At 44.0% G+C, this 23,413-nt stretch overlaps 1 protein-coding gene across 4 annotated transcripts in view; it reads right to left on the bottom strand.

The window, feature by feature from the left end:
• The window catches only part of mv (lysosomal-trafficking regulator mauve), a 109,461-nt gene that overhangs the window by 62,360 nt on the left and 23,688 nt on the right, over positions 1 to 23,413 (bottom strand). For 3 of the 4 annotated variants that reach the window (XM_055078203.2, XM_055078202.2, XM_050192782.3), the window contains 11 exons: positions 19,159 to 19,355; positions 18,046 to 18,143; positions 16,857 to 16,995; positions 10,972 to 11,160; positions 10,138 to 10,404; positions 9,371 to 9,599; positions 7,829 to 7,966; positions 5,726 to 6,100; positions 3,984 to 4,126; positions 1,884 to 2,050; positions 47 to 176 (listed from right to left, as the gene is read on the bottom strand). In XM_055078203.2, coding sequence (XP_054934178.1) covers positions 47 to 176; positions 1,884 to 2,050; positions 3,984 to 4,126; positions 5,726 to 6,100; positions 7,829 to 7,966; positions 9,371 to 9,599; positions 10,138 to 10,404; positions 10,972 to 11,160; positions 16,857 to 16,995; positions 18,046 to 18,143; positions 19,159 to 19,355 — 2,072 coding nt within the window. The remainder of the gene's footprint in view (positions 1 to 46; positions 177 to 1,883; positions 2,051 to 3,983; positions 4,127 to 5,725; positions 6,101 to 7,828; positions 7,967 to 9,370; positions 9,600 to 10,137; positions 10,405 to 10,971; positions 11,161 to 16,856; positions 16,996 to 18,045; positions 18,144 to 19,158; positions 19,356 to 23,413) is intronic. The other variant, XM_055078204.2, reaches the window with a different exon arrangement.

Below are 23,413 nucleotides of genomic sequence, written 5' to 3'. Positions count from 1 at the left end.
CCAGCGTGCTGGGGTGCAGCCCTAAACAAAGGTGTTGGTGACGCACCTGTTGCAGCAGCGAAAGCGTCCCGCAGCACAGGACGGGATCATGCACCGTTCGGGGCAGAAGCGACAGCAGGAGGGTGACAGACGCCCGGTTCGAGGCCTGGTCCGGCACACTGCCATGTGGTATCTTTCTGCACAGGTGACAACCAAGACAAAAGCCAGGTGTAAACAAGGTGTACCCACTGCACTGCTGTGTCACAATGTGTCATACTGCTAAAAATACATTGTGCAATGTCACCCCAAGATGCCGTATTTACTCAAATGTAGGCCAACACTCTCCGTAAAAACATAATGTATTAACCCTTTCAGGGTCAATGACGTAAATATATGTCACCGCACACAAGTACAAAATGGTGTACAAGTACAAAATGGTGGCGTCTGTACGTTTAAAAAGCGTGCCAATTTCCTAACTTTTTCTTTTCTGGCATGTGATGCCGATATGTGGGGATACAGGGAATTTCTTTCTCGCGCCTCCCTCTCTCGGTTCTCGTTGCATGGTTTGTTTTAGAGCTAGTTTGTTTGCTCCAGCATGTCTATATACTACTGCTCGCGCATTGGCGCATGCGCGGGCGGGCATCGGTTAGTTTGGGTTTTGTTCCACGGGCGGTTTCGGCTTCTTGAGGTTGCAAAACTGATGGCTATATCGTTACTAATCACTAAAAGGGCGACTGCCTGTTACTCACTCGTTGATTGCTCACAGGGGTGCGCATACAAAGGATGCCACCGTGCATGTGTTTCCTTCTTTATTTTATTTTATTTATTTATTTTTTTAGACTCGCAAAAACTAACTGACTCTGATTAGCGATAAGATGAAGATTAGCAGAAGTGTGTCGCAAGTTTTGCTTTTTTGACAGGCACACAACTACACAGCTTCCTTGAGTGCACTCACCTACGCAGTTCGATTACGCTATGGACGTAAATATTAGTGTAAGAGTAGGAACATTGGAGACCTGCAAAATATTCTCGTGTGTGCACTTTCTAAGCCTTGAGCTATGTGTATAACAATGCATCGAATTTTGAATTCTCATAAGCTTATTTCCTTTCTTTATTATTGTTATTCACGAATAAACAGTACATATATACCGACGCAAAATATTTTTTTTCTCACATTACGGTCACCCTAGAAAGATTACGGCAGTTTTTTTTTTTTTTTTTAAATAGGTCCCTTTGAAGAATTTCAATGTGCAATAAAAAAAAAATCTACCCTCGGCGGTCGATTTTTCCATTGGGCGACCCTGGGTGGTCAAAGCATATGGCGAAAAAAAAAATCTACCCTGAAAGGGTTAAAGTCGGAGGTCGGTTTAAATTTAAGGATGAGGCTTGGCAGAAACCATCGGACTTTACTGACTGCATAAAGGTCAGTGCCACAATGTGTAAAAAGGCACAAAGAGAAGCAGCAATGTCTGTAACAATAGAGATCATACGGCCACATGTGACGAAGGTCGCAAATGTTTGAGGCATCTCACAGAACAAGTTCCCATGCTTGTCTACTTCGACATGCTTTCAGAATGTCTACTTCACTTAGTCAGGTAGTGGAACTGGGTCACGATGGCATGGGGTGAAATTCTTGCTCGTCTGATAATGCAAGCATTCTAAAAGTGCAACATCTCAACAATCTCGCATGTTCTTTTCGCAGACCAGTGCCTTTTTTCGTTTGGCTTAGATTTGAAGAAAGATTTCTTTTTTCTGACGTTCGAAGTTTCAAGTTTCGGCATAGAATCGATGCCGGCTTTGATTAGCATAAATATGGTAAGTTCAGGACTAAATTTCGGCAAGGACAACTTAAGCGACAGGCAGGGCAGAAGGGTGACAGGTCAGGTCTGCAAGTGTGTGCTCACCTGGCCAGATATAGGGGTCGGCCCAGCAAGATACGGCAGCACGACTGGACCAAGGCTGCGGTGGCTGGGTACTGGGCCAGCTGTAGACCGAGCAGCTGAAAGCCTCGCGCCTTGAGGAAGCGAGCCTCCACCTCCCCAGAGACCTTGCTCAGGTACACCTCCAGCACCTATGACAAGGGAAGCAACTAGCATCTCGGCTTCCCTCATCACACTTGAACTACAAGTCAATAATGCGGCAAACAGGTCTCTCCATTTTTTTGTTCTCACACAGGTCTCTCTGTTCTTCTCATGACAGCCCCAACTCCAACAGCAAGCACAAAAGTCTATAAGATAGATAAGAGTTCTAAGCTCTAAGCTAAGAGTTTTGAGCTAAGCAGTTGGTTTTTGGTCAACATGGTGAGAAGCACAGACAACAAGGCACAAGGCAATAGACAGATGAGCAGGAGTGCACCTGTCCTGCTTTTATATCTCTTGTGCCATCATCTGCATGGCTGACCTTATTAAGCAGAAGCTTCATGAAACACATTCCTCTTACATGTACAGTACAGGAAGATGTCACACCGGAAAACCACTTTACACATTAAAGGATATTTCACTGAAGGAAGACGGATAGCTACTGTATTTGCTTGCATAATGAACGCACTTTTTTTCCTGAAAAATATACACAAAGTTAGGGGGTGCGTTCATTATGCAGGGTAAAATTATAAGCAATTTCTTTTGTTCCGCAACCACCTCTAAAAAGGTCAGTTTTGCCCGAAATGCGAACTACTGATTGCAATAGCAAATGTGTAGACAGCTACATGAAGTAAGGATAGTAGTTTTATCGGCCGTATAAACTTGCAAACATTCACTTCAAGATAAACTGAGCGGCAAGAACGCAACACACACAAAGGCATGAGCCACCATCGACTCAGCCTCCCCCCCCCCCCCCCCCCCCCAGATCGCCTTGAATATAGGGCATGCCGCAAGCACAATGCGCAGTCAAATTACAGCTGTAAATGCGAAGTCAACATATCCATTCCAAGCAGTGGACCTTTCTCGGACCCGCCTTGCCTTATCTGCCGTTAGCTCCGCGGCACGACGTTGCTGTCAGTTTGTTGAAGACGGTGGTTGTGCTTCACATGCCCGCGGAATACAAGCAACGAAGTGTGATTCGTTTTCTATGGAGCAAGGGACGAACGCCCATCGAAATCCACAGAAAAATGCAGCCCACGTATGGGAAAAGGTGTCTCGCTTTGAGAAGCATGAGATGGTGGGGTTGTGAGTTTGCTAAAGGCTGTGAAGACTTGCATGGGCATTCAGGCTGGCCGGGTGCGTCGCTGACTGATGACAGGGGCATCTCAAATTTAGTGCTGCAATGGGACAAATGTCTGAACCGGTGTCGGGACTATGTGGAAAAATAGTGTAAGGTACATAGAACAGTACACATATTTGTAATTACCTGTATGTACCTTATTTTGGCTAATATAAAATAGGGGCAAGGACTTTCTGATTTTTCCTGGTAGTTTATCAATATGCCTCTGAGAAATGCATCATATTGTTGCTAGGTGTCACGAGCCAGCGCTGAGAAAGAAGTGACTGGAATGCGTGCTCGGCAAGAGGTGGGCGCTGAACAAGAAGAAGAGGAGGCTGAGGACGCCGGCTTGAGTTTTCTTGTCTTGTACAACTGTCTGTCTCGCCAACACCGGGTACATCTTCCATTGTCTTTTCGTGACAATATCAAGCACTCACTCCCAGTAAAATTGACGAAATATGAAAATCCTGTTGGCTTGAATACTAATCCTGTGTTCCCTTTGGTAAGAGTGGACCACACTGTACAAGTAAAACAGGTTTAAACACATGACATGCTTAGCTAATGCGTAGTAGCAGAAACGTGCAGTTTTTGCATTTGACACCAAAATAACGAGTGTTTCATTAGAAGTGTTAGCAGTTTTCTCTAACGGTTAGTGTTATAGTTAGTTATCTTTGATACGATAACAAGCCAAAAAGATCTCATTGATATTCTACCTTGGATCTTGCATCAGCCACGAAAGAAAATGCGTGTAGACTGAAAAGTGTAGGGACGGTGCAACCACATGATGTACAAGAAGTCATACTTACACACAGAACCTGGTTGCGAACCAATGCGTTCTCGTTATGAGCCAAGATTAGTAGTGCCTCCAGTTGAACAACCGGTTCAAGTTTCTCACGAACCACATTTTCTGGAGTGGCCGCCAAGATATCCTGCAGCAACTTCAGGAGGCCTGCATTTCATGTTTTAAAGAACAAACAGCACAAATATTCATGACTCTTAGTATGACTGCAAGTTACGAACACAAGCCGCAGCTGCAAGACAAAAAAGAAGAAAAAAACATCCAATTTAGCCATGAGCACTTTTTAATTTGTGTAATAGCTAAGTATATTGCAGTTCAATTGAACAGAGCTAGCAACACAAGTCCCCTGAATGCAAATTAAACGCATATTTCAAGAGCTCTGCACAAAAACAAAACTATCATACAACAGAATGGGTGAAGTTCATCGAGCCTGTGAGTAAATAAAAAAAGTTGACACAAGCTAACCTATGGTCTTTCACTTGGGTATAATTGGCGAATTTATAACTACGCACAACTTTTCTCTCTGATAGCTTTGCATCAGTAACAAAGGTACAAACAAACTTCCCTGCTAAACCTGAGATTTGGTGTTCATTGGCATGGCTGTAAAGAAAGTTATTTGTACATAGTGCCAGGTAGCACTAGATAAAGTTCACTATCGCTTGCAAGCTTCACATAAAATTCAATTGCAAGCTAGGTGACTACACAGGAGAGGCATTTAATCAAGAGTTGAACTAAATGAATCTGAATCAAGAAAATGCATGTGCAAGAAAAAGGTGGCAAGGCTCAGTGACCAAGTCAAAAGAAGCCATTCAAACTTTCGGACTCGAACAATTTTTGTTTGCAATGAAGCTGGCTCCATAGGAAGGTTGTGCTCACCAAACTCAACTTATATGCAAGACTGAACAACAAGTTGCTGATTGTCAAAAACAACCTTAGTACTCCTACCAGACCAGAAAACTTGAACAGTAGGTACGCAAAATTTGCTTTGTCACATGCTGAAACTTACCATAGGAACATTCTAATGAAGCTAGCACAATTGTGAACAAAAGTTCCACAAAGGAATAAAAATTCCTATTTGAAATTGCTAATTGGCCAATTTTTTGTTTGAGGAGAAGCATTTGTAACATTTCTGCTTGTCTACATTGTCAAACGTGCTTAGTAGAATGCGCAACACCAGCAAGTTGGCAATCAAGCTTAAAGGGTCTCTAGAGAGACCCAATAGGCTGAGCTGAATTAGTAAATTTCACTTCTACAATGCCAACAAAAAGCCACTTTTATTGTCAGAGGAGGCTTGGTAAGACGGAAAAAGCATAGAAACAAAAGGCAAGTGGCGACCCCACCTTGAAGTTCTTACCCCAGCAAGCCAGGGAGTAGTTCATTCTGATGGCATCTGCTCAGGTCTAGTTAAATTCTTTTTTTATCAGTAAAGATGGGCCAGAACGTATTCCAGAGATACCAAAGATTAAACTTAACAAGTCTCAATAACTTATATTGCCACTACAATGGCCAAAATGCAAGAAAATACTCTGAAAGCCACGACATCACACTGACGTACTGGGGCTCACAAGATTGAAAAAGTGAGTCTGGCTTCTCTTCTTTTTTTTTTTTTCCTAGTAATCAACCTCTTACCACGAAATTAACAAATATTTGAGTTTTGGAAATACTTATTAGCTTAAACTGGTTTAGAGTTTCTCTTTAGCATCCCTTTAAGGCCATTCTCATGACAATACTTTTATCTGATTAGATTACCAAGCACAAGCCCGGTCATGTCGTCCTCAACTTCCACCTGCTCTTCTTCCACCTCCACCCACGGGTTGGGCGACAAGGGCACAGGCGATGACGTCATGGGATGCCGAATGCTGCTCTCAAATGGGCAGCTAACCCTCGGCTGCTCATCAGTCCTGTCGTGGCTTTGGCCACTGGCTTCGATCTCTCCGGAGAGCAATAAGCTCAATGCTTCAGTGGCCGTTGGCTTTGGTCCTGGCTTGACCAGGGCCGGGCATGGCTGAGGCGGCTCTCCGTGAAGAGATGCCAAGTTCGCGTCGACCAAGCTGTTGCCGTCGAGGTTGTTGTACAGCTCGGCTGGCACGGCATTGGGACGAACCTTGACAACCTTCGGAGCATCTGAACGCAAGAGGAAAACAAGGAAAGAAAAAAAAAAAGACATTCCTACCAAAAAGTAGTAGGCACATGCATGAAATACTTCTTTGTTATATATATATATATATATATATATATATATATATATATATAAACCTACTTAATTCGAACTTCCGGTTTATCCGAACTGACACTGTGGTCCTGTCAAAATTATGTGTATTTCCATCTGCGAAGATGTCCAGTAGTTGAAATGCTTAAGCGTTTGTTGTCGTTAATTCGAACATACCGTGCTGCCAATCGTGCTCTCAGCAGCACAAACTAGCGCAGTGGCACCTCCAACCTGGCAGTGCAGCCAGCTCCCGCTCTTGTCTCCGTTGCAAGTACAGTCTTCTGACGTACCGAAATTCAAAACATGTGACAGTAAAGCTGAGGTGTGGATTAGACGCGAATCTTGCCTTGAGGTGCAGCTTCACAGGAATAAAAATTCTGCAAAGAAGTGAAGCCAAACTTCCGGAACTGGTCACTCACATGTTAGCTCAATGAGCATGCACTACCTAATGCTGCTCTGCACCTAAGTCCTCCATTCAACAGCTTCCTTTATTTTGAACTTTGCTTAATTCAAACAAATTTTTGGCCCTCTAAGAGTTCAGATTTGGTTGTGTTACCTCCATAGACAAGAACTGTTATGCCGAAGTCACATCTGACATGAAAATACCTTCATTACAACCAATGTACATTACAATCGATACATTCATTATATGCAACCTTCATTATATCAGGCATAAAAATGTTGTTTGGTGGCTGTATATGACATTTCTGCTACCAGGATGCATATTTTGAGCTATGTGCAAACAAAACCTAGTTTCATTAAATTAAATTCCGGGGTTTTATAAGCCAAAACTATAATATGATTATGAAGCATGCTGAATTTAGGGAATCCAGATTAATTCTGACCACCTGTAGTTCTTTAACGTGTGCCTAAATCAATGTACACATGAGGATTTTTGCATTTCACCCCCATCTAAATGAAGGTACCAAGGCCTGAATTGAACCCGTGAGCTCAAGTTCAGCAGTGCAATGCCTTAGCCACTAGGATACCATGGCAGGTAAAAACTTGCTTCAGTATAACTAATACCTGTTGAATTCCACGTTTCTGGTTTCATTATAACAGCAGAATACATATTGAAATAAAGTATGACCAACCAAATTTTAGATATAGTTTGTACGATCTGATAATTAATTATATCCACGCTCGTTACATCGAGGTTCTATTGTACGTACCTCTAATGCAGTCAGTACCACATGGTGTGTAATAGGCATCGTAGAGAAAAGTTAGAGCCCTCTTTCTGAGCACTACATTATAAAAAACTATGTTCATGCAAACAGCCAAGACAATGAGAGTTCTTCATGCAAGACACGAACAAATTAAGAAAAATCTAAGTGCTAATGTTTCATTTCCCATCACAAATGTGAAATAATGGGTAACTATATCTGCTGCTGCATTCACTAAGTTAGCAACAACTCACTACAGAGACATTCACATGCATCAAATAAGAACAAGTGCATATACATTAGAGCACATTTCTTCTGACCTGAAACTGTGACCATTATTTCTTATTATCTAGCATATGACTTGAATTACCTCTTGAATGCCAATTCTGTTGTTCAAGAGGAAACACTATACCCTGACACCAGCGCTGGAAGAGAAATCAATGTTCTAATAATTTAGGAGCCAATTAGCGTAAGTCTTACCAGGTTCTTTGACTTTCCTGATTCCCTGATTAGGTGCTGACCGTGAGACCATCCCAAGAAGATGGCCAAAGCTTCCTGATAGTGGACTCGATGCAAGCGACGATGGAGCTGTGCGACTGGTCTCCACGATAGAAAAACCTGCACTACGTTGCGTCAAGCATTAATGGCAGTATAGAGATTGCCAGGCTATACACCATACTAAAAACAAATCTATGCTCAAACAGGTAGTAAAACCAATTACAATGAGTATAATGTTCAATGTTACCTTCCAGCATTGTTGTCGTAGATGTTTTTAATTTTTATTCAGGACAACTGCCTGTTCTACAACTTCATTTGCGTTGATGACTCGGCTTGTCATTCTATTTGCGAACTGTCAGTTAGCCAAATTTAAAGAACCTTTTTCATCTAACATGTATTAAGAGAGTAATAACGTAACTCATGTTTCTAAAGTTGGTCATGCAGAGCGCTACCAGGAGTGCCAAGCCTCGAGGCAGGCCATACAATGACAGGTACTCTGTGCACATTCCACCATGCCTTGGAATGTTAAAAATAGGCAAGCAGTAAAGAACTGATCAGAAAGGCAAGCTGCACAGGAATGGAGAAGGTAACGACGTCGCAAGCATTTTACCTGCCCACGTTCACTGACACAAGAAGATAATACGCGGGTTTTGCAAAAGAAACCTGTCGCCGCAGGTAGAGAGCTCAGATCTGTTGACAGCAACATGCAAGTGCAGGGGCAATAGTGCCGTCTGTGCCATCTGCTGATAGTAACTAACAGAATTATTAGTAGGGACATGAGCCAGGGGTGCAAAAGTCAGACTGCCCATATAGGCTGTATTCATATTGTGAAGGACGTGAGTCGTGGTTTCTTATATGCACTGGTTCAAGCTCAGAGAACTGCCACTTACTGATGACACAGCACTAATGGGCTCTTTGCACTGGTAGCTGCACCACATGAGCCTGCAACCAAAGTCTAATGACACTGTGTGCCAACTATGATTCACGCTCCTTCTTAAGATGTGCACAGCCCAAAAATAGTTAGGAAAGAAGCAGCTGGCTGACCACAGCAGCAACACAACGTTTCAATTTGTATGGATCCCATATATGATCGTGAAAAGGGATCTATATGGATTTCGAAACATCATTTTGTTTAGTCTATGGTCAGTGATCTACTGTTTTCCTAAGGATGATTTTACCTGACCCTACAGTATTCCATCAAACTCTGAACAATATAGCCCTAAAATAGTCATCGGTTTGTTTGTAGTGTAAGCTCAAACTTTTACCGACAGTACTGGTGGTTAGCTGGTACCTGTACTAGTGCTGTTAACTGATAAGAGCACTGCAGGTGTACAGATTTCAGATCACAGATCTTGGCCACAGAGCCATAACGAAATGCAGCTGCAGCTACCAGGAATATAACAGGCAGACCCCTGCTCATTGGCGAGATGCAAGTGCTGATGAGGCACACCATGGCGTGCACAACAAGAACCGAATTAACGGAGGTCCACTGTTACTATGACTTTTACTTGGCACATGCCTGACCTGCAGCGGTTGGAGCACAGTCTCGCGGAGGCAAGGAGTAGAAGGACGAGCGTCCCTGAGCCACATGAGCATTGGCAGCACGGTGAAGCAGCAGCAACAGGTCGAGGCAGGCACTGAGCCGCTGTGCCAATTCCCCAGCTGCTGGTACCAGAGCGCCTAAGAGCTTGAGTACCAGCGGCAGAGTGCCGGGAGGGCCCAGGCTGCCCTGACTCTCATCCACAAGCAGGCGCTGCAGGGGAAGACCACATGACAATGTTCAATGGGAATTTTATGAGAATCGATCACCATCGTAGAAACATTTTAATCATTAGTATAAGCCTAATTTATGCCCACTACAGGACGAAGGCTTCTCCCATCAATCTTCTACCTCTATCTTGCATTGGCCAATTCCGTTTTTATGCCTGCAGATTTCTTAATCTTATCATACCCCCACGATCCTCTGTCGACCTTAACAAATGCAGTTGAGAACATCAGAGAATAAAGAGCACAGTCAGTTCCCTTGGCACCATTCTGTAACACTAATAGGCCACCAATTAACTGTTCTATGCAATACATGACCTGCGCAACTCCTCTTCTTGTTAATAACAAACCAGAATATCAGCTAGACCTGTTTGCTCTCTAATCCACACTGCTGTTTTCCTCTCCCTTATAACATTACCTTCTGTAATTTTCTAATCCAAGCCAATCAACACACAGTCAAAGCAACATCTCTGAAACAGGCCAATGAAGAAACCCCAGGTGTCAATTCTGCAGCCTCACTTCCTCACCCTGAGTGCAATGAGCAGGGAACCCAGCAGGGGCGCCGCCTGTGCCAGGTTGTGGTCACGGTGCGGATGACGCTCGCGCAGCAGCGCCCACATGGCACCCAGCAGACGTTGTCGGCCAGGCCCCGGCCGCCAGTGCTCGAGGAGCGTGCCAGCCAGCTGGGGCCACACGAGCAATGGCTCCTGACCCGTTGGGTGTCGTACTGCTTCCGCGCTGCCTTCCCCATCCCACTGCAGCAAGGGACGGCTGCTGCACGCGTTCACCGCCACCTGCGTCATGCATGCAAAATACATTAATCGACAATCACGATTTTTGCGCACACACGCAACACATTCTTTGACAATTGCCAGTTTGTGCCCCTTTCATTCTGATACCGACTTGGTTCCAACACCCAGAAGTACAGTATTGTAATTTAGTATTGTTGAACTGACCTAACAGGTCTACGGCACTATCCTGACTTTGAGGCAGTTAAAATGACCAGAAACCAGCAAAGACACATAAGCTCAAGCTGCAACTTGAGTCATATTGGCAGCTAATCAAATGGGGCAATGTCATTACTGCATGTGTGCCTTTATCACGGGACTTAGCATAACTAAACAGCACTGCAAGAGACCTGCAAGACTCTATGGCAATTAACTCTTGTTATCATGCTTCATCCTTGTCTCATCAATCCTAATACTTCTGTTTCTGCTGCTGAAATAAGTATGAATTAATTATCAACATGCCTATTTGTATATTCTGCAGTCTTACGGCCGACTCAATTAAGCTGAGAGGGACGACAATAACGCTGGTTGTTATCGCACTTAACACGCAAGTGACTTAGAGGCAAAGCTCACCAGGAGACAGCGCGGTGAGTCAGCCGCCCATCGGTGATTCTCAACCAGTTGCCCTAGAAGATTGAGCGCCTCATTTGCACCTACAAGGATTCTTGGGGTGCCCCAGGTTGCACTGGGCTGCCCTAGCATGCCCAGGGCCAACTCCAGAGCAGCTGCCTGGGGGCCGTCTTCTGTTGTGCACTCCACTACCTGTGAAGAGATGCAAGAAGTGAACCCTTCGGGTGCCAGACATTCCTGATGTTTCCACCCACTATGTGCCATAAGATTTATGCGATTAGCATTCTTAGGGTACTTCACACACTTTCCGGAGGCTGTCTGTCTGTCTGTCAACCACTAACCGTTTTCCTGCCAACTTGAGTTACTGGGTTGTCCATGGTCTGATGGTTAGAGCATCGGGCTGCCATGACGAGAAAATCGGTTTGAAAGCAATAACTGGGCCAACTAGGGTCACACGTGTGTGACATTGGCCATGTGCCACTCATGAGTTAACCCATTTCACACCAACTTTTGTTAATGGGTATAAGCCACTCTTCAATGAACTTCTTAGAACGCAGCTCTTAGGCATCTGTTCCTGTGGCGAGTGGTGGCGGCAGCAGCGGCAGCAGCGGCAGCATAACCGAACGAATGAGCACAGCGAAAGACGAAAGAGCAAATGTGGAGTGCGAGATGAAAGACGCAGTGCACAAATGGCAGAGACCAATGAGAGCGGCCCCTTCAGTGACGTGCACGTGGGAAACTGGTGTCGTGCAGGCCCGCCAGACCGCTCATTTCATACTACTGTCTGCTCACATCAGCTCTCGCTCGCACTTGTTTAGTTTGTTTGGTTTGGTATTGTTTGCGCTTGTTTCAATTGTCATGGTTTGTGATTGCTGTAATATGATTGTATGCGCGACGTGAATTGTTTAGTACTTTTTGGAAGCCACGTGGGCACCAGCGATTACACTAGAACCTTCGACGAGTCATGTATAAAAGCCGACACGCTTGACCTGCAGATCAGATTCCCGACTATCAACGACTCTGTTCGCCACTATCGTTGCGCTTACTTGTTTTGCTGGATACAAGTCCGCTAAATAAAGAGTTAAATTTGTAACACACAGTTTCGACACTGCGTTGTTCTTCACTATCACTACCACGTGACAATATAATTGTAATACAAGATAGTGCCAGCCAGTTTTTTCTGAACAATGAGCAACGCAACCAAAGGAAGTGGTTCGTCTGCTGCAGCTGCTAAGCTAGCTGTCCGAGCAGACGTTCAGCGCTGCCGCCAAGAAGACCCTGTCGTTCAGAATCAAATTCTTTGCCACAGTATATCGCGAATTCAAAACACCTAACAGCTATGCTCAAAATTTGCATTAGTGAGTATCGTAATCGTCGGTGAATTTTTTTCACCCCAATTTGGACCACTGGGTATGGAAAACTAGGCATGCGGCGCACTTTAAGGAACCTTTCTGATGTCAATTTGGGTCACTGGGTATGTGCTATACTGGGTACGTGCGGCTTTTCAATGAACATCTTTAACACCAACTTGGGTCACTGGGTATATTCTAGAGGGTATGTGCCACAGCGTATGTGCCCCAAGGTATGCGCCACAAGGTATGCGCCACAAGGTATGCGCCACAAGGTAAATGCCGCTCTTCAATAAAACTGTTTCACAACTTGGGTCACTGGGTATGTGTCACAAGGTATGCGCCACTCTTCCAATGAAGGTGTCTTACGCCAACTTCATCACTAGCTATGCGCAACTGGACATGTGTCGCTCTTCAATGAACCTCTCTGACGTCAAGTTGGGTCACTGGATATGTGCCACTCCTCAATACCAAAAAAAAAAAACTCACCCAGGAACTCCACTGGAGTTGCCTAAGTGTGCATAAGTATTGTACCACTTGCTCATCTCTGTGCAGCCCACTGTTATAAATCTTATCAAACTTGTTCGGACCAGTACAAACACTTATCAGCCCTTATCAGCCATTATCAACCTTATCGGACTGGACTTGGCCCTTTATCAAGCCTTATCAGTTGTTATCAACCTTATCGCAATCAATCCGACCCTTATTAACCCTTATCTGTTCTTATCAACCTTATCGTACATGATTCAACCCTTATAAACTCTTATCAGTCCTTATCAATCTTATTGGACTTGGTCCAACCCTTATCAGTTATAAAACCTATCAGAATTGCTCGAATCATTATAAACCCTTATTGTTCCTTAGCACCTTATCTATTTGTGTGGGACCATTATCAACCGCGACGAGACCCATATAACTCCTCATCATTCCTTATCAACTCATTGACTACTTACCAACTCATTGAGAGGAAAAGACGACTCAGATGGGGCACGGTCTAAAAGAAAGGTAGCCATGAAATATCATGTTCAAGTCGTCTTTTCCACTAAGAATTTGTTAAACAAGATATGCCCTTTTGTTAATAACAGACCTAAGCAGGCGTCCCAAGGCCATTTGCCGTATTAAGCACACGGGGCGGTTCATGGCATGCTCAATGAGAGCTGCGTATGTCATTCCACTTCTGTGCAGCATGAAGTACTTAGGGCAGACAGGACATTGGCTGAAAGGGCCTCTCACCAGGTCTGGCCATTTGAGCTGACAAGCGCAGAGCATACAAAGTGTGCTAACGATCATGTTTGCAATGTATTACATCGCTACGCGCCACGGGAAAGGTCTAAAATTTCAATCCAAATGCCATTTTCCTTTTCCCTTGCGGCAACCGCGCCCCAAGCTGGACGGTTATGTACTCGTGTGCGCAGTGCGATGTCAATCATCGAGACACATTCTTCGAGAATTATTCAAGGCAGCATCTGTTATTTGCGTGATCTGTTGCTTGAATTGACGAATTGAAGTTTAGAGAATAAACGAAACACATAAACGGAATGTCTGCGTTTTTTTTTTTTTTTTTTTACTTCTCACCGAAGCAAGAGAGATGTACTTCCACTTCATTTTCTTGTTCCCACGGTCGTGCAGTCACGTGCGCTGGTACCGAAACTAAGACATTTTCTACCGAGTTCATGCTCCGTGATCATGGTCCATATCATGGTCCGTGATCCGCTTGTGTCAGCCTCGGTACTTGTGTAGCACTGAATTATACCGATAGTCATGTGTCCTTGTGCACAGCACGCAAAATCGTGCACCGAGTGAAACGAGACAATCACAACAGCTCACGCGTGACGCCGTCAGCAAAAGTGTGCAGCATCGCCAACAAAAAAAAAGCAAGGAGGAAAAAAATGAAGGCTGGGCCCATGACGTACAACGTAGGGAAGGAATTTCACTTGCGGAGGCTAGACGGAGCAAATGGAGAGAGTGTCTAACTTTACAGTGGAGCTCGCCTTCTGAAATTATGGGTTCATGGCATTGAAATATTTATTCTCGGTTGTTAGTGAGCTGATCCAAATTTTTTTTTGGCAGAATGCTCCCTAGAGGACATGTAACAGCTTCCAGCATATAACCAAAATTTGCTATAGGGCCTGGTGAGGGGCCCTTTAACATTCACTTCAGGAAGAGCCAAGCCTCTATCACGAATTCAACTGACTCAAACTTGGCCGTGCATCATAGAATTTGCCTTTGCAAACCTTTGTTTATAAAAACTGAGATACTGTATAAAAATGTAAACCAAATCAACTACAAGATTGTAGGAGCTTACTTTATGCATGTTAACCCTTTCGCTGTCACGGACGTACCGGTACGTCATCGCGCTTCCCCCCCACAGTGTCACTGACGTACCGGTACGTTCTCTATCGTGCGTTCAAAATTTCGCGCCTGAACGCAAAGCTGGCGCTCCTGGATTGGCCACGCCATCGGTTGACTCTTTCTACAAGTTCGTATATTCGCCCCGACCGGTGTTAGTCCATGTAGTGAAGAGTACGGTGCGACTGCCACTCCCCACTTTCTCTTTGCTGAGTGGCGCGGTGGCTCCGCGTTCGCAGGATTATGCGTCGCGCGCGTGTGGTTATGGGTTCAAGGGTTGTTCTGCAATCTCCGCTGGTTTGAAGGTTTTTATTTTTCTTCTGTTGGTGTGCCTGCTACGGCGCATCAAGTTCAGGCGCACGTGCCGTTGCCTCTCCAAAAACGGTGACTCGATTGCTGCTTTCGCTCTCTCGCCGCACCCTCGCTTCCGACTTGCAGCAGTAAACGTAAAGCCCTTCGAACTTTGTTTAGCCTTTTTCCATCTCCCTCTGTCTTCTTGATCACGCAACGTCCCATTTCTCTCCGTTTGTGCGGGCGACTGAAAGCGCATCCTCCCTGCGCGCAGTTACTTTCGGATGGTTTGGCGCGCGGGACCTTCGTCTGCTCATTGGAGCGGTGGCTGAATTCCGATTCAGAATACGAGCCAAGCTCGGATTCGGTTTCGGACAGAGTCGCATGCGAGGAAGAGGGTTCCGCATCGTCAGATTCGGATGTTGAACGGATTTTATAGTAAGGCTGATGATGATGATGATGATTACTAACAACAGCTGCAGAACACTGAAATGTGCATATTATATTGCCTATGTTATTTGTATACCAATCATAATCAAAAATAAATGGCTATGTTCATTCCCTGTTATGCTCGTTCCCTGAAACTAAGCCGACACTGGGGGTGCGTCACGGCCAGAAAGGTCCGACAGCGAAAGGGTTAACTCAGGTGCATGCATCAGCCAGGCTTTCTCTGCATGATAAAGAAACCAAGTTTGTGGATAACAAGATGGGCTGACACCCTTTCACCACTTGTATGCATTATATGATCCCATTTTGTGTATATTTAATCACTTGTTTGAAAAAATGAACCAGTTATCTGTCTGCGCTCGTATCGTCTACTTTCGTTGTCCTTCCGTCCGGTTTGTGTTGCCCATCCCTAGGAACATGTTCAGTTACAAACTCGCCCAGCTTGCTGTGTTAATTCTATGAAGGCTTTGTTGAAATATTTGGTGATAGAGGAATAAAAGCCATCTCTAGCACTACATGTAGAGTCAACTTAGAGCATTGTAGACATCAGAAAAATTCCGATTTTGCAAAAATTTATGCCAAACATGCCACATCCCTGATGCAGTTTTGGTGGTTACAGGATGTGCCTTCTGTTGGGGCATTCCTTCAGAGGCCAAAATGCCAGCGATGTCTGAGGGCTTATGTGCTTCACGTCATGCAACCCAAACAGATAAGCAGTCAATGACTTGATAAGGAGTGATGAGGGGTTATATGGGTTTCATCACAGCTTATAATGGTTCGATGTGGATCGATAGGGTGCTAAAGAGGGATAAGGGCTTATAATGGTCAAAGCAATTCTGACAAGGTTAGTAAGTACCATTAAGGGTCAGATCAAATCCATTAAGGTTGATGAGGACCAATAAGAGAGTTCATGAGGGTTGGATTATGTCCGATAATGTTCATAAAGTCAGATAATGGTTGATAAGGCTCGGATCGAGTCTGATAAGGTTGATAACCGATACAGGTTGGTACTGGTTGAATCTAGTCCTATAAGGTTGGTAACGACCGATAAGGGTTGATAAGGGTTTATACTGGTCAGACAAAGTTTCATAACACTGATACTGACACCGCGCTGTGCGGAGATGAGCAAGTGGCACAATACTTATGCATACATAGACAACTTCCAGAGGAATTTCTGCGTGAATTTCTTTTTCTGCATCTTGTTTAATTCAACCCGCCGGATAATTAGATCAATTTTATCGTTCCCATCAGGGTCGAATTAACAGAAGTCGACTGTATTTGTATTCCCCACTTGCTATGTTTCCGGGGCAAAGTCATTCATCAAGCTGATTGTGCTTTTTGGCTGCGTTCCCCTACATTTGGTGTCGAAAATAGAAATTTGATTTGATTTCATTAGGTGTTGCAATGAAAACAATAAGAGAGAAACTGCCTTGTTGGACAGTTATTGCATACCCTAGCCAGAAGGAACAGAAACAGACCGGGGCCTCCAAGGCTGGCCGCTGCATGATGGAGCTGCCTTTGCCACTGCAGCTGGACAGGCGAGAGCCGATGTGCGGCCTTGGACTGAGGAATTCCACTTCGCTTGCGCTTCCTGACAACCAATACAGATGATAATTATAGTAACCAAAATAGTGGCTACATACAAGCAATAAAGTTTATTTCATCGCTAGTCAAATTTCCTCTGACATCTGCTGCCTTTACTGACAACTATAGATGGTCCTGCCCGTAACAAATAAACAGCAATAGCGTAAGTATTGGCAAGATCCTGGGATCAGCCACTTCTAACATTTTTCCCAATGAAGCAAGAGTGATGTCAACAGTTGAGTTAAAAGAATCCCGACAAAATATATTGAAGTTAAGGTGTCCTCAAGATCCAACATCTATGTACTGCATATTCCCATATATAGCTCACCTCACTATAGCCCACAATTTTACTGGTATGCACCATTTCACCTCTAAAATTACACAGTGGTTAACACTGAAAGTGAATTTTGCAGAGCAAAAGGTGTAACTTCCACACTCTTGAAAACTACATTTATGAGGAATCACACTAGCTTCAGATGCGCTGCCATGGCCGACATTTAGGGAGAGATCAACTTGTGCTAACACTTACCCCCGTATTCAGAAATGCAACTTAAGTCAAAGCCCACGCTTGACTTGATTTAGATGACGCCTGGCGTTAACGTGCCCAAAGACGCTCACTGTGTTTCCTTCGGCGCGTTCACGATAGGCGTCACTTAGGGTCATGTCAAGCATGGGCTTCAACTTAAGTTGCATTTCCGAATACGGGGGGTAAAGGGGAACACCTTGCTCTGGCTGCCATGACAGTCTCGGTCACAGAAACATGCCTGCACACTGTTCCATGGCAAAAGGAAGTACCCTGTACATCTATGCAGCATTTCTCCTAAGCACATGCTCTTAATTAAAGACTGACCAAACAAAGTATCCCCTAGCAACAGTAATTCAACAGGAACCAGCACATTTTGCATGACACAGCCAATATTGTGAACTTCCAAGAAAGCACTTGTCGGCCACTTACATACTATCCTATTGATCTAGTTTAATTCATTGTAAGCAGCTCATGCAACAAAAGTCACAATGTACCATTGGAAGAAGGTGCTTACTACTGGTTTACACTTACTTGGATGCCGCCAGGAATGATGAAAAGGCCTGTGAGCTGTGTGGATAACTGACAAAGGAGTCACTTCTTTGAGGTGAAAACCACGCCATGATCTCATCCTAATAAACAGAGGAAGGAAAGTAGGCATTTCCTGTCAATAATTTCAAAGCAAATGGAAGCCAGACGAAAAAAGTAATAGCGATTGAGCAATAAGCAAGCTACATGCAGAAGAATTGCAGGACAAGAAATGAGTACAGTTTTTTTACTGTAGACAGACAGCATAACAGCATTCATAGCGATTCACAGTGATTCAACAACGATTAATACACCACGCCTGCGTAAGACAGGTATCGATATCTGATCTTCTCAGCCGCTCCAGTTTCCCACCTTGGAATCTCATCAAAAAATGCATTGTTTGAATATGTTATTTGCAATCATTAATAATCATACCAAAATAGAATTCCATACTTACATGCAGTACAACGGAACATGACAGACTCGGCATAAACATGATAAAACAATTATAATGCCTCAGTGCAGAACCAACGCATACAAGCTGTCCTTCTTTCCAAGAATGATAGCCAACTGGAACAAGTTACCTTACAATGTGACTACCTTATCATCACCTGATGCATTTTTTTCACAATCACTTCTAGCCAATATGTTTTGTGTGCTCGGTTTTTCACTCGTATATTTTGATGCTTTATTTTTGAATTTGACTGTAACGCGTTTGCATCTTGTTTTGTTTGTTCCTGAGTTGCTTCACAGTAACATTACGGTGTGCCTATGTGGTTCTCTGTTGTAGTTGTTACTGTTGTTGTTTTCTTGATGGACCATTAACATGTAAACATCATGTACCCACTCCTGCTTTGGCTACCAAAAGGCGGCCGGCAGTATTGAATAAAATAAAATGAATGAATACTTCTCCTATCCCAGAAGATGCATTTGGACAGAGCATGAGAAGCCATGTCCAATGACTTACTTTCCGAGAAGCAATCTAAACTTAGCCAAATCATTGGCTACAATATTTGTTACGACCGATAGGACACACCACTTACAAATCACAACCAAATTCTACAACATTATTTTGTAAGAAGGGCCAAGGGAAAGCCACATAAGTCCATGGTCACGAACCTCCAGTGCAGCCAGCACTTCACGAAACTGGCTGGGCCCCGGCCACTTCTTCTTGAGGAAACCCTTGCGCACCAGTCTGGGGCTGATGTCGATTCTAGCCGACTCTTCATCTTCACTCAGGATGCAGGAGGTGGGCACAACAGCATCAGCGCCTCTTGAGTAGAGAGCTAGGCACTCAGCTGATCCAAGGCAAGAGCCTGCAGCAACAATGCACAAATTCCAGTGGAGTTTTTCAAAAAAGTGCCACCACACATGAAAAAGGCCAGGGACAATGAAGAGAACTGCTATTGTCAGACCTTGATTATAATGAACACGGACGTAATGAAGTAACTATAAAATTTTGTTGATCATTATCTTAATTACCATTCTACTGCGATGACGAGAATGAAAGTCGTAGATAAGAGACAATATCAGTTAGAACAAAGCGATCATTTGTTCGCTCGGAGCACAAAGTATGCACTCTGGTAGTAAAGCTGCCAAACAGTCAGAGAGAGTAACTTGAAATGATACGTTTTGGACATGCATGCACACTTTGGCCAACGGCTTGACTTGGCTGGCCTGCACCCGGCAAGCCAATGCATCAATGCCATGTGAATGCAACAATCGCATATTTGTGTACTAATCATGATGCAAAGTGCATTGGTAATTCAGCGTTGTTTACATACTGCATATTGGTTTAGTAAGCCACGAACAAACCATCAAATTGACAGAGCTTTTGCTTGCCTGTTGGGTACATTACATTTGTGTTTCTTTCACACAGACCCCGTCATGAATTAATTTTAGAGTGCAGCTCTTACATGCCCATTCCTGCGGCAAGTGTTGGCATCCCTCATAACGAGCACAGCGAAGGATGAAATAGCAAACGCAGAGTGCAGCAGAGAAAAGCAAAGGAGAAGGGTATAGTGAAAGCATGGGAAGAAAAATGCAGTACCGCATAGGACTGTCTCTGCGGCGATGATGGCTATGAGATGGCGCCAGAGTAGCGTGCACTGTCTGTTCACCAATGGCACCACCAATAACACATACGGAAACAAAGCGCTGCATGAGAGGAGGTCTGTCTGCGGCGGCTGCTGTGAATGGAGCCCATTGGTCACCCACGCACTGCCTCTTGCAATCTTCAGATTAGTGAGGCAGTCACGCCACACTTCGCTCCGTTTGCAATGTGCTACACAAGGCAGATTTTCCGTGCCAGCCGATATATTGCAAAATGAAAACACGTATAGAGCCATACTCAAATTGCACATTAGGGAGTATTGTAATTGTCAGTGTTCTTTTTTTTGTTGTTGTTGCTTATATCAGAACTTATGATTGTAATAGAGACTATATATAGGGAAGGTATTTTCATGTCAGTGCCTCATAATTAAATAGTGGTTTTGGCACATCAAACCTCCGAATTTATTTTAATTTTCATGTCAGATGCGACGAGATTCAACTATAACAGGCTAGGCAGGTATGTTCTCCTTATATCTCTGTTTGTTTGAGAAAAATAGACGGGTCATTACCAGATAATTAAAACCAAACATCCTTCTTTGAATTTCACACCTAAACCACGGTGCCAATGATGTCAGTGTAGGGCCGTGGATTTCGATATACAGTCTACGCTCATTACAACAGACAGACATACAACAGACTTTTGGATATAACAAACCATATTTCAGCCTTAGTTTGTTCTACCTACTTTATTAATGCAACAAAGTTTGCTTTTAACGGACCACGCTACAATGGATTATCCGCTACAGCTGATGAAATTAGCGGTAATTTTTTTTGAAATCGGGCACATAAAACGGACTTTTGCTGTGTCGACACAGGCTGGCTACCGACTTGCGAGCGTCAGCCGACGATTGTGGCTGAATATCTTGTGCGCAAGGGAGGGAGGAAAGCGGGGCGGAAGCGCGGAGTCTTTCGTGCACGAGGTGCGGCGGGGAGATGAGCAAAAGAGAAGTGGGGTTCTACTCCGATGGCTGCTGTTAATGGTGCGGTCGCGTGGGCACCATACCTTGAAAGCGATCTGCAATGTGGGCAAAGTGCACCCAGTGCTGGTAGCTTCCTATGCACTGTGCTTTCGACATTTAGTTAGCGTTGAAACGAGAGACAGCATGAAGGTCAATTCACTCGCTGCTGCTGCTGCCATGCTTATCTTGCTTAATTTGCTGTCATAATCAATGCTTCACCTTTCAGACGAAACTTTTTGTTTGTTTTTTCTTTCTTTGTTTTTTACTTCAGACGTTCGTCAATCAATCTTTGCAGTAATGTTGTTGGACATTGCGATGAAAGTTTCAGAAGTGAGGCGCCTTGGATATTACAGACTTCGGATAAAACGGACCTTTTTTGTCAGATTATCAGGGTCCGTTGTAACAAGAGTCGACTGTATATATGTGTATTTTAGGCTCCCTTGTGCAGGAAAAGTCTACAAAACCTTACAAGCTGGTTTCTTCTCAATTTTGAGTGCAGCACAACAGATACAAATAAACAAATGACCAGCAAGGAGATGGCATGGCAGCAATTTTGACACTGTGGGAAGCTAATGCAGAAATTTCAAAGTAGCGTTGCTCCCAGTCTTTCACTTTTCTATCACTTCATGGCACACACTTCTACTGTCAGTGAAAGTGAGTCTATTTAGTAATTTATAAACACAATCTAGCTATCTAATTACGCTAAAGGAGTAATGACACATATCTTCAATGTTGCAAAAACTACTAGTACACACTTCTAACATGTAAAGGGATGTCACTTAAATCATCCTCAACAAACCACACAGGTGCGCACTGGGGCACTCTGGTGCAAGGAAGAAACCATGGATCAGGGCACACCAGTGCCCACCAGTGCAGTTTGCTGAGGATGCCATTAGCAAGCAGGAAGGTCGTGGAACACTTATTGGTATTTTCCCTATAGGAACTTGCCCCCAATTGCCACAGGTTTAAATAAATGTGCACCCGAACGTAACATGCCCCCAATTTACAGAAGAAAAATATGTACCATGCCCGCCCCCCCTTTTCGCAATCAGAAAAATGCGAGACGTCCAGAATTTACATTCACGAAGGGAATTTTTTAAAGAATGAGCTTTCATAATAAAAGCAGCACATATGGCGCACCACTTTGCAAGAAAAACAAAAAGACAGAAGATCCTACACAGTTAAGCATCAATATAACAAAGTAGGTAAAATGAGCAATTTACACGTATCAAAATTTTGTTACATTGAAATAAAAATTTTTATGCAATATAAGTACAGTCGCCAACAGATTTTTATCACACAGAAGGGACCATGAAATTTTCCCAATTATGGGGTAATTGGAAAAAACAAATATCAATGAGAAAAACATTTTTCGTTAATATAAGGCTCTGCAACCAAACATAGGGCTTCATGCCCTGTCGATGATATCTTCACATCAGCAACACGAAGAGAAGCCTGCAAAGCTTTTGCGTCTACTCCGCCACTGCGACTGGTACTGTCACTCGCAGTGGGACGATGGTATAACGAAGAGTGCAGACAGAGAGGAGCGAACTGCCTCTCGCTTTAACGCATCTTTGACATACGAAATTACACAACCTCCAGTGCTAAACACATGGGAAGACAATAAACAAGAAGCCACAGCCATCTTCAACTCGCCTAGGTCTTGCACCCACTGCAAGCTGCCTTCAACATCAAGTCTCCGGACTGTGTACGCACTCAGCTGCTCGTGCTCACGTGCCTCGGCCCCTTGTCACCTTACCACACATTTGAATCACGCTACAGTGCACTCACCCACCCATCCATTCGCATGAGATGACGGTTTGCATCAAACCACCATTCTTTTCGGGTCACCGTCGCACCCACAACACGCGAGGTGCCACAGGATCGTATCCCACATAGACCTTTAGGAACAGGGTGCAAGAGTGTCTCGCTGCTATGCTTGAGCAACCGGTCTCTGTCGTGTGGCGCAATACAAAAGGCGCATCAGCCAACAGCCACTTGTAATTCAACCATCTGACCACCCGTGACCACAGCAGCTTCCATTTATTGCCTCAGTATTCTCCTTTGCCGCAGCAACTAAATTTTTTTATACTAAATCATGTATAAACATACTTTGTTATATTAAAAAAAACGTTAAAAATACATGGTGTACTATGGACAAGCAGTTATAAGAAGTATTTCATTATATCGAGAGTTTTGTTATATTGCAGTTCATTATATGATGCTTAACTGTATGTGCTGCTTGAAAGAATAAACATTTAGTTGTTAGCGTCATTGTCTGTCACTGTCTTACATCGTTTTCC

Source organism: Dermacentor andersoni, chromosome 10 (assembly GCF_023375885.2).
Source record: "Dermacentor andersoni chromosome 10, qqDerAnde1_hic_scaffold, whole genome shotgun sequence".
In the NCBI taxonomy this organism is placed as follows: domain Eukaryota; kingdom Metazoa; phylum Arthropoda; class Arachnida; order Ixodida; family Ixodidae; genus Dermacentor; species Dermacentor andersoni.
This window is presented reverse-complemented; position numbering and strand designations above follow the sequence as displayed.